General features: G+C 44.6%; 1 protein-coding gene across 1 annotated transcript; it reads right to left on the bottom strand.

Moving 5' to 3' along the window:
- Positions 1 to 787: 787 nt before the first annotated feature.
- Positions 788 to 1,261, bottom strand: LOC139419328 (octapeptide-repeat protein T2-like). Its single transcript, XM_071169271.1, has one exon. It carries the CDS (start codon positions 1,259 to 1,261, stop codon positions 788 to 790), a length of 474 nt encoding a protein of 157 aa, XP_071025372.1.
- Between the last annotated feature and the right edge of the window lie 11,465 nt (positions 1,262 to 12,726).

The following is a 12,726-nucleotide window of genomic DNA, read 5'->3' as shown; positions in this document are numbered from 1 at the left end:
CAATGTGACATCACACATGATGAAAAAGAGATGTGTCACATGAAAACACAGGATTCCATTGTGACGTCACAAATCAAATCAAATCAAATCAGTGTGTGTCGGCATCGTACAAGGTTTAGCAGATGTTAAAGAGTGCTGAGAAATGCTTACGTTACTCGCTCCTAAAAATGCTGTAAAATGTTAAACAAGTACACAAAGAGTACATTTAAAATAAATAAATAAGAAAATATAGAAATGTAACTAACAGTAATCCAAATGCAATCTATACGTATTTCTAGCAGATGACTTGACACAAGATATACAAACAATGACATAGATAGGTGATCTGTCATGAATCTAGTACATAGAACATATGCATTGTGTATAAACAGGGGAACTAAAATCCATTGTACAGTAGTAGACATATGAGAATGAGCTGTGTGAAGAATACAGTCTTTAAATACACAAGCACCTAACAACATGGATAGAATTGCAGGAAGTCTGGAATATACTGTACAGCTATGTGTATGTGAATGGTGTGTATAGACTGTATAGACAGTGTGGACAGTATGTGGAATGGACAGGTGTGTACGACAGCAGTTATATCAGGTGAGCCTTGACTAGAATACACTATATATATAAATACAGTACTAGTTATATCAGGTGAGCCTTGACTAGAATACACTATATATATAAATACAGTACTAGTTATATCAGGTGAGCCTTGACTAGAATACACTATATATATAAATACAGTACTAGTTATATCAGGTGAGCCTTGACTACACACAAACCCAGCTCTCTCCTCCTACTCTCCTCCACGCCTCTCCTCCTGCTCTCTTCCACGCCTCTCCTCCTGCTCTCCTCCCCGCCTCTCCTCCTGCTCTCCTCCACGCCTCTCCTCCTGCTCTCCTCCACTCCTCTCCTCCACGCCTCTCTTCCTGCTTTCCTCCACGCCTCTCCTCCTGCTCTCCTCCACACCACTCCTCCTGCTCTCCTCCACGCCTCTCCTCCACGCCTCTCCTCCACGCCTCTCCTCCTGTTCTCCTCCACGCTTCTCCTCCTGCTCCCCACCACGCCTCTCCTCCTGCTCTCCACCACGCCTCTCCTCCTGTTCTCCACCACGCCACTCCTCCTGCACTCCTCCACGCCTCTCCTCCTGCACTCCTCCACGCCTCTCCTCCTGCTCTCCTCCACGCCTCTCCTCCTGCACTCCTCCACGCCTCTCCTCCTGCTCTCCTCCACGCCTCTCCTCCACGGCCCTCCTCCTGCTCTCCTCCATGCCTCTCCTCCACGCCTCTCCTCCGCGCCTCTCCTCCACACCTCTCCTCCACGCCTCTCCTCCTGCTCTCCACCACACCTCTCCTCCTGCTCTCCTCCACACCTCTCCTCCTGCTCTCCACCACGCCTCTCCTCCGCGCCTCTCCTCCACGCCTCTCCTCCACGCCTTTCCTCCTGCTCTCCACCACGCCTCTCCTCCTGGTCTCTCCTCCCTTCTCTTCTCCTATCTTATACAGTGCCTTGCGAAAGTATTCGGCCCCCTTGAACTTTGCGACCTTTTGCAACATTTCAGGCTTCAAACATAAAGATATAAAACTGTATTTTTTTGTGAAGAATCAACCACAAGTGGGACACAATCATGAAGTGGAACGACATTTATTGGATATTTCAAACTTTTTTAACAAATCAAAAACTGAAAAATTGGGCGTGCAAAATTATTCAGCCCCCTTAAGTTAATACTTTGTAGCGCCACCTTTTGCTGCGATTACAGCTGTAAGTCGCTTGGGGTATGTCTCTATCAGTTTTGCACATCAAGAGACTGAAATTTTTTCCCATTCCTCCTTGCAAAACAGCTCGAGCTCAGTGAGGTTGGATGGAGAGCATTTGTGAACAGCAGTTTTCAGTTCTTTCCACAGATTCTCGATTGGATTCAGGTCTGGACTTTGACTTGGCCATTCTAACACCTGGATATGTTTATTTTTGAACCATTCCATTGTAGATTTTGCTTTATGTTTTGGATCATTGTCTTGTTGGAAGACAAATCTCCGTCCCAGTCTCAGGTCTTTTGCAGACTCCATCAGGTTTTCTTCCAGAATGGTCCTGTATTTGGCTCCATCCATCTTCCCATCAATTTTAACCATCTTCCCTGTCCCTGCTGAAGAAAAGCAGGCCCAAACCATGATGCTGCCACCACCATGTTTGACAGTGGGGATGGTGTGTTCAGCTGTGTTGCTTTTACACCAAACATAACGTTTTGCATTGTTGCCAAAAAGTTCAATTTTGGTTTCATCTGACCAGAGCACCTTCTTCCACATGTTTGGTGTGTCTCCCAGGTGGCTTGTGGCAAACTTTAAACAACACTTTTTATGGATATCTTTAAGAAATGGCTTTCTTCTTGCCACTCTTCCATAAAGGCCAGATTTGTGCAATATACGACTGATTGTTGAGAGTCTCCCACCTCAGCTGTAGATCTCTGCAGTTCATCCAGAGTGATCATGGGCCTCTTGGCTGCATCTCTGATCAGTCTTCTCCTTGTCTGAGCTGAAAGTTTACAGGGACGGCCAGGTCTTGGTAGATGGTCTGATACTCCTTCCATTTCAATATTATCGCTTGCAAAGTGCTCCTTGGGATGTTTAAAGCTTGGGAAATCTTTTTGAATCCAAATCTGGCTTTAAACTTCTTCACAACAGTATCTCGGACCTGCCTGGTGTGTTCCTTGTTCTTCATGATGCTTTCTGCGCTTTTAACAGACCTCTGAGACTATCACAGTGCAGGTGCATTTATACGGAGACTTGATTACACACAGGTGGATTGTATTTATCATCATTAGTCATTTAGGTCAACATTGGATCATTCAGAGATCCTCACTGAACATCTGGAGAGAGTTTGCTGCACTGAAAGTAAAGGGGCTGAATAATTTTGTACGCCCAATTTTTCAGTTTTTGATTTGTTAAAAAAGTTTGAAATATCTAATAAATGTCGTTACACTCGTCCCACTTGTTGTTGATTCTTCACAAAAAAATACAGTTTTATATCTTTATGTTTGAAGCCTGAAATGTGGCAAAAGGTCGCAAAGTTCAAGGGGGCCGAATACTTTCGCAAGGCACTGTATTTCTTTGTTTCCCACAACCCCAGCTCTCTCCTGCCTCTGTATGGTCTGACTCCATCAGCAGTGACGGGGAGCTGATTTGGTTTAGACAGAATAATGACGGAACCTGATTCCTCTCAGATTGTAATATTTGTCATCACACGGCGTCTCATCCAGAGCCTTGCCAGCCTGCTCCCTTCCTCCATCTGACGATGTGATCCTCAGACAGATTGTATATGTTTGTGTGTGTGTCATGTGTGTGTGTGTGTGTGTCATGTGTGTGTGTGTGTATGTACAACATTTAAGATTAAACAATTGCGAGCTCTCAGACCCCAGTAGGTGCGTTATGTGACTCCCCTACCCAAACACTGATCCTTCCATTACCCAACACAGTCCCCTAATACTGAAATACCTACCCAAACAGTGATCCTTCCATTACCCAACACAGTCCCCCAATACTGAAATACCTACCCAAACACTGATCCTTCCATTACCCAACACAGTCCCCCAATACTGAAATACCTACCCAAACACTGATCCTTCCATTACCCAACACAGTCCCCTAATACTGAAATACCTACCCAAACACTGATCCTTCCATTACCCAACACAGTCCCCTAATACTGAAATACCTACCCAAACACTGATCCTTCCATTACCCAACACAGTCCCCTAATACTGAAATACCTACCCAAACACTGATCCTTCCATTACCCAACACAGTCCCCTAATACTGAAATACCTACCCAAACACTGATCCTTCCATTACCCAACACAGTCCCCTAATACTGAAATACCTACCCAAACACTGATCCTTCCATTACCCAACACAGTCCCCTAATACTGAAATACCTACCCAAACACGGATCCTTCCATTACCCAACACAGTCCCCTACTTTCTGAAATACCTACCCAAACACTGATCCTTCCATTACCCAACACAGTCCCCTAATACTGAAATACCTACCCAAACACTGATCCTTCCATTACCCAACACAGTCCCCTAATACTGAAATACCTACCCAAACAGTGATCCTTCCATTACCCAACACAGTCCCCCAATACTGAAATACCTACCCAAACACTGATCCTTCCATTACCCAACACAGTCCCCCAATACTGAAATACCTACCCAAACACTGATCCTTCCATTACCCAACACAGTCCCCTAATACTGAAATACCTACCCAAACACTGATCCTTCCATTACCCAACACAGTCCCCTAATACTGAAATACCTACCCAAACACTGATCCTTCCATTACCCAACACAGTCCCCTAATACTGAAATACCTACCCAAACACTGATCCTTCCATTACCCAACACAGTCCCCTAATACTGAAATACCTACCCAAACACTGATCCTTCCATTACCCAACACAGTCCCCTAATACTGAAATACCTACCCAAACACTGATCCTTCCATTACCCAACACAGTCCCCTAATACTGAAATACCTACCCAAACACGGATCCTTCCATTACCCAACACAGTCCCCTACTTTCTGAAATACCTACCCAAACACTGATCCTTCCATTACCCAACACAGTCCCCTAATACTGAAATACCTACCCAAACACTGATCCTTCCATTACCCAACACAGTCCCCTAATACTGAAATACCTACCCAAACACTGATCCTTCCATTACCCAACACAGTCCCCTACTTTCTGAAATACCTACCCAAACACTGATCCTTCCATTACCCAACACAGTCCCCTAATACTGAAATACCTACCCAAACACTGATCCTTCCATTACCCAACACAGTCCCCTACTTTCTGAAATACCTACCCAAACACTGATCCTTCGATTACCCAACACAGTCCCCTAATACTGAAATACCTACCCAAACACTGATCCTTCCATTACCCAACACAGTCCCCCAATACTGAAATACCTACCCAAACACTGATCCTTCCATTACCCAACACAGTCCCCTAATACTGAAATACCTACCCAAACACTGATCCATCCATTACCCAACACAGTCCCCTAATACTGAAATACCTACCCAAACACTGATCCTTCCATTACCCAACACAGTCCCCTAATACTGAAATACCTACCCAAACACTGATCCTTCCATTACCCAACACAGTCCCCTACTTTCTGAAATACCTACCCAAACACTGATCCTTCCATTACCCAACACAGTCCCCTAATACTGAAATACCTACCCAAACACTGATCCTTCCATTACCCAACACAGTCCCCTACTTTCTGAAATACCTACCCAAACAGTGATCCTTCCATTACCCAACACAGTCCACTAATACTGAAATACCTACCCAAACACTGATCCTTCCATTACCCAACACAGTCCCCCAATACTGAAATACCTACCCAAACACTGATCCTTCGATTACCCAACACAGTCCCCTAATACTGAAATACCTACCCAAACACTGATCCTTCCATTACCCAACACAGTCCCCCAATACTGAAATACCTACCCAAACACTGATCCTTCCATTACCCAACACAGTCCCCTAATACTGAAATACCTACCCAAACACTGATCCTTCCATTACCCAACACAGTCCCCTAATACTGAAATACCTACCCAAACACTGATCCTTCCATTACCCAACACAGTCCCCTAATACTGAAATACCTACCCAAACACTGATCCTTCCATTACCCAACACAGTCCCCTAATACTGAAATACCTACCCAAACACTGATCCTTCCATTACCCAACACAGTCCCCTAATACTGAAATACCTACCCAAACACTGATCCTTCCATTACCCAACACAGTCCCCTAATACTGAAATACCTACCCAAACACGGATCCTTCCATTACCCAACACAGTCCCCTACTTTCTGAAATACCTACCCAAACACTGATCATTCCATTACCCAACACAGTCCCCTAATACTGAAATACCTACCCAAACACTGATCCTTCCATTACCCAACACAGTCCCCTAATACTGAAATACCTACCCAAACACTGATCCTTCCATTACCCAACACAGTCCCCTACTTTCTGAAATACCTACCCAAACACTGATCCTTCCATTACCCAACACAGTCCCCTAATACTGAAATACCTACCCAAACACTGATCCTTCCATTACCCAACACAGTCCCCTACTTTCTGAAATACCTACCCAAACACTGATCCTTCGATTACCCAACACAGTCCCCTAATACTGAAATACCTACCCAAACACTGATCCTTCCATTACCCAACACAGTCCCCCAATACTGAAATACCTACCCAAACACTGATCCTTCCATTACCCAACACAGTCCCCTAATACTGAAATACCTACCCAAACACTGATCCATCCATTACCCAACACAGTCCCCTAATACTGAAATACCTACCCAAACACTGATCCTTCCATTACCCAACACAGTCCCCTAATACTGAAATACCTACCCAAACACTGATCCTTCCATTACCCAACACAGTCCCCTACTTTCTGAAATACCTACCCAAACACTGATCCTTCCATTACCCAACACAGTCCCCTAATACTGAAATACCTACCCAAACACTGATCCTTCCATTACCCAACACAGTCCCCTACTTTCTGAAATACCTACCCAAACAGTGATCCTTCCATTACCCAACACAGTCCACTAATACTGAAATACCTACCCAAACACTGATCCTTCCATTACCCAACACAGTCCCCCAATACTGAAATACCTACCCAAACACTGATCCTTCGATTACCCAACACAGTCCCCTAATACTGAAATACCTACCCAAACACTGATCCTTCCATTACCCAACACAGTCCCCCAATACTGAAATACCTACCCAAACACTGATCCTTCCATTACCCAACACAGTCCCCTAATACTGAAATACCTACCCAAACACTGATCCATCCATTACCCAACACAGTCCCCTAATACTGAAATACCTACCCAAACACTGATCCTTCCATTACCCAACACAGTCCCCTAATACTGAAATACCTACCCAAACACTGATCCTTCCATTACCCAACACAGTCCCCTAATACTGAAATACCTACCCAAACACTGATCCTTCCATTACCCAACACAGTCCCCTAATACTGAAATACCTACCCAAACATTGATCCTTCCATTACCCAACACAGTCCCCTAATACTGAAATACCTACCCAAACACTGATCCTTCCATTACCCAACACAGTCCCCTAATACTGAAATACCTACCCAAACACTGATCCTTCCATTACCCAACACAGTCCCCTAATACTGAAATACCTACCCAAACACTGATCCTTCCATTACCCAACACAGTCCCCTAATACTGAAATACCTACCCAAACACTGATCCTTCCATTACCCAACACAGTCCCCTACTTTCTGAAATACCTACCCAAACAGTGATCCTTCCATTACCCAACACAGTCCACTAATACTGAAATACCTACCCAAACACTGATCCTTCCATTACCCAACACAGTCCCCCAATACTGAAATACCTACCCAAACACTGATCCTTCGATTACCCAACACAGTCCCCTAATACTGAAATACCTACCCAAACACTGATCCTTCCATTACCCAACACAGTCCCCCAATACTGAAATACCTACCCAAACACTGATCCTTCCATTACCCAACACAGTCCCCTAATACTGAAATACCTACCCAAACACTGATCCATCCATTACCCAACACAGTCCCCTAATACTGAAATACCTACCCAAACACTGATCCTTCCATTACCCAACACAGTCCCCTAATACTGAAATACCTACCCAAACACTGATCCTTCCATTACCCAACACAGTCCCCTAATACTGAAATACCTACCCAAACACTGATCCTTCCATTACCCAACACAGTCCCCTAATACTGAAATACCTACCCAAACATTGATCCTTCCATTACCCAACACAGTCCCCTAATACTGAAATACCTACCCAAACACTGATCCTTCCATTACCCAACACAGTCCCCTAATACTGAAATACCTACCCAAACACTGATCCTTCCATTACCCAACACAGTCCCCTAATACTGAAATACCTACCCAAACACTGATCCTTCCATTACCCAACACAGTCCCCTAATACTGAAATACCTACCCAAACACTGATCCTTCCATTACCCAACACAGTCCCCTACTTTCTGAAATACCTACCCAAACAGTGATCCTTCCATTACCCAACACAGTCCACTAATACTGAAATACCTACCCAAACACTGATCCTTCCATTACCCAACACAGTCCCCCAATACTGAAATACCTACCCAAACACTGATCCTTCGATTACCCAACACAGTCCCCTAATACTGAAATACCTACCCAAACACTGATCCTTCCATTACCCAACACAGTCCCCCAATACTGAAATACCTACCCAAACACTGATCCTTCCATTACCCAACACAGTCCCCTAATACTGAAATACCTACCCAAACACTGATCCATCCATTACCCAACACAGTCCCCTAATACTGAAATACCTACCCAAACACTGATCCTTCCATTACCCAACACAGTCCCCTAATACTGAAATACCTACCCAAACACTGATCCTTCCATTACCCAACACAGTCCCCTAATACTGAAATACCTACCCAAACACTGATCCTTCCATTACCCAACACAGTCCCCTAATACTGAAATACCTACCCAAACATTGATCCTTCCATTACCCAACACAGTCCCCTAATACTGAAATACCTACCCAAACACTGATCCTTCCATTACCCAACACAGTCCCCTAATACTGAAATACCTACCCAAACACTGATCCTTCCATTACCCAACACAGTCCCCTAATACTGAAATACCTACCCAAACACTGATCCTTCCATTACCCAACACAGTCCCCTAATACTGAAATACCTACCCAAACACGGATCCTTCCATTACCCAACACAGTCCCCTACTTTCTGAAATACCTACCCAAACACTGATCCTTCCATTACCTAACACAGTCCCCTAATACTGAAATACCTACCCAAACACTGATCCTTCCATTACCCAACACAGTCCCCTAATACTGAAATACCTACCCAAACACTGATCCTTCCATTACCCAACACAGTCCCCTAATACTGAAATACCTACCCAAACACTGATCCTTCCATTACCCAACACAGTCCCCTAATACTGAAATACCTACCCAAACACTGATCCTTCCATTACCCAACAAAGTCCCCTACTTTCTGAAATACCTACCCAAACAGTGATCCTTCCATTACCCAACACAGTCCACTAATACTGAAATACCTACCCAAACACTGATCCTTCCATTACCCAACACAGTCCCCCAATACTGAAATACCTACTCAAACACTGATCCTTCGATTACCCAACACAGTCCCCTAATACTGAAATACCTACCCAAACACTGATCCTTCCATTACCCAACACAGTCCCCCAATACTGAAATACCTACCCAAACACTGATCCTTCCATTACCCAACACAGTCCCCTAATACTGAAATACCTACCCAAACACTGATCCTTCCATTACCCAACACAGTCCCCTAATACTGAAATACCTACCCAAACACTGATCCTTCCATTACCCAACACAGTCCCCTAATACTGAAATACCTACCCAAACACTGATCCTTCCATTACCCAACACAGTCCCCTAATACTGAAATACCTACCCAAACACTGATCCTTCCATTACCCAACACAGTCCCCTAATACTGAAATACCTACCCAAACACTGATCCTTCCATTACCCAACACAGTCCCCTAATACTGAAATACCTACCCAAACACTGATCCTTCCATTACCCAACACAGTCCCCTACTTTCTGAAATACCTACCCAAACACTGATCCTTCCATTACCCAACACAGTCCCCTAATACTGAAATACATACCCAAACACTGATCCTTCCATTACCCAACACAGTCCCCTACTTTCTGAAATACCTACCCAAACACTGATCCTTCCATTACCCAACACAGTCCCCCAATACTGAAATACCTACCCAAACACTGATCCTTCGATTACCCAACACAGTCCCCTAATACTGAAATACCTACCCAAACACTGATCCTTCCATTACCCAACACAGTCCCCCAATACTGAAATACCTACCCAAACACTGATCCTTCCATTACCCAACACAGTCCCCTAATACTGAAATGGAACCTGTTCCCTCCATAGTGCACCACGTTTGACCAGGGCCCATAGAGGAATAGGGTGGTATTTGACCAGGGCCCATAGAGGAATAGGGTGGTATTTGACCAGGGCCCATAGAGGAATAGGGTGGTATTTGACCAGGGCCTATAGAGGAATAGGGTGGTATTTGACCAGGGCCCATAGAGGAATATGGTGTTATTTGACCAGGGCCCAGAGGGGAATAGGGTGCTATTCGACCAGGGCCCAGAGGGGAACAGGGTGGTATTTGACCAGGGCCCATAGAGGAATAGGGTGGTATTTGACCAGGGCCTATAGAGGAATAGGGTGGTATTTGACCAGGGCCCATAGAGGAATATGGTGTTATTTGACCAGGGCCCAGAGGGGAATAGGGTGCTATTCGACCAGGGCCCAGAGGGGAACAGGGTACTATGTAACCAGGGCCCATAGCGGTATAGGGTGGTGTTTGACCAGGGTCCATAGAGGAATAGGGTGTTATGTTACCAGGGCCCATAGGGGTGTAGGGTGTTATTTGACCAGGGCCCAGTTCCTCTGGCCAGTGTCTGTGTTATTTTGCCCATCTTAATCTTTTCTTGTTATTGACCAGTCTGAGATACGGCTTTTTCTTTGCAACTCTGCCTAGAAGACCAGCATCCCGGAGTCGCCTCTTCACTGTTGACGTTGAGACAGAAACTGTTTAATGAAGCTGCCAGTTGAGGACTTGTGAGGGGTCTGTTTCTAAAACTAGACACTCCAATGTACTTGTCCTCTTGTTCAGTTGTGCACCGGGGTTAGAGCCAGTTTTCTCTGTTCTGTGAAGGGAGAAGTACACAGGGTTGTACAAGATCTTCACTTTCTTGGCAATTTCTCACATGGAATAGCTTTCATTTCTCAGAACTTACTGATGAGTTTCAGAAGAAAGGTCTTTGTTTCTGGCCATTTTGAGCCTGTAATCGAACCCACAAATGCTGATGCTCCAGATACTTAACTAGTCTAAAGAAGTCCAGTTTTATTTCTTCTTTAACCAGAACAGTTTTCAGCTGTGCTAACATAATTGCAAAAATGTTTTCTAATGATCAATTAGCCTTTTAAATTGATAAATTTGGATTAACACAAGCCATTGGAACACATGAGTGATGGTTGCTGATAATGGGCCTCTGTACGCCTATGTAGATATTCTATTAAAAATCAGCCTTTTCCAGCTACAATCGTAATTTTAAAATGTAATGATGTCTACACTGTATTTCGGATCAATTGGATGTTATTTTAAAGACAAAAAAACAAGTGACCCAAACATTTGAACGGTGGTGTACGTCTAAAATTAATTCTGGAATCTGTCATAACATTCTTCACCTATTTTTATTGAATTCAATTATAACGTACCTCAGGTCCATCGCTCATCTCTCTGCTGTTTTATCAAAACAAATTGAGGCGGCCATGTTTTCTGAAAAACGATTCCCAGATATATTCTTTAAGGTAAAGACAGCGTCTTCTCCTGTCAGTGTTTCCTTGCTTCCATCATGTCACCTGGATGGTAGACAGTCCAATTATCCAGATGACATGTTATGTCTGCTAATGCCTTGTCCCTTTCCCCTGACACCTACACATCTGCCTTTCCTCTGCTGTAGGTTATCTCTTCCTCTGCTGTAGGTTATCTCTTCCTCTGCTGTAGGTTATCTCTTCCTCTGCTGTGGGTTATCTCTTCCTCTGCTGTAGGTTATCTCTTCCTCTGCTGTAGGTTATCTCTTCCTCTGCTGTAGGTTATCTCTTCCTCTGCTGCAGGTTATCTCTTCCTCTGCTGCAGGTTATCTCTTCCTCTGCTGCGGGTTATCTCTTCCTCTGCTGTAGGTTATCTCTTCCTCTGCTGTAGGTTATCTCTTCCTCTGCTGTAGGTTATCTCTTCCTCTGCTGCAGGTTATCACTTCCTCTGCTGCAGGTTATCTCTTCCTCTGCTGTAGGTTATCTCTTCCTCTGCTGCAGGTTATCTCTTCCTCTGCTGTGGGTTATCTCTTCCTCTGCTGCAGGTTATCACTTCCTCTGCTGCAGGTTATCTCTTCCTCTGCTGTAGGTTATCTCTTCCTCTGCTGCAGGTTATCTCTTCCTCTGCTGCGGGTTATCTCTTCCTCTGCTGTGGGTTATCTCTTCCTCTGCTGTGGGTTATCTCTTCCTCTGCTGCTGGTTATCTCTTCCTCTGCTGCAGGTAATTGTTTCCTCTGCTGTAGGTTATCTCTTCCTCTGCTGTAGGTTATCTCTTCCTCTGCTGTGGGTTATCTCTTCCTCTGCTGCAAGTTATCTCTTCCTATGCTGCAGGTTATCTCTTCCTCTGCTGCAGGTTATCACTTCCTCTGCTGCAGGTTATCTCTTCCTCTGCTGTAGGTTATCTCTTCCTCTGCTGCAGGTTATCTCTTCCTCTGCTGCGGGTTATCTCTTCCTCTGCTGTGGGTTATCTCTTCCTCTGCTGTGGGTTATCTCTTCCTCTGCTGCTGGTTATCTCTTCCTCTGCTGCAGGTAATTGTTTCCTCTGCTGTAGGTTATCTCTTCCTCTGCTGTAGGTTATCTCTTCCTCTGCTGTGGGTTATCTCTT

Source organism: Oncorhynchus clarkii, chromosome 10, assembly GCF_045791955.1.
Source record: "Oncorhynchus clarkii lewisi isolate Uvic-CL-2024 chromosome 10, UVic_Ocla_1.0, whole genome shotgun sequence".
In the NCBI taxonomy this organism is placed as follows: domain Eukaryota; kingdom Metazoa; phylum Chordata; class Actinopteri; order Salmoniformes; family Salmonidae; genus Oncorhynchus; species Oncorhynchus clarkii.
The sequence above is the reverse complement of the archived record's forward strand: the minus strand, read 5'-3'. Positions and strand labels throughout refer to the sequence as shown.

Coding starts and splice junctions, on each gene's coding strand:
- LOC139419328 (XM_071169271.1), bottom strand. CDS start 1,261: ATGGAGGAGAGCAGGAGGAGGGCCGTGGAGGAGAGGCGTGGAGGAGAG.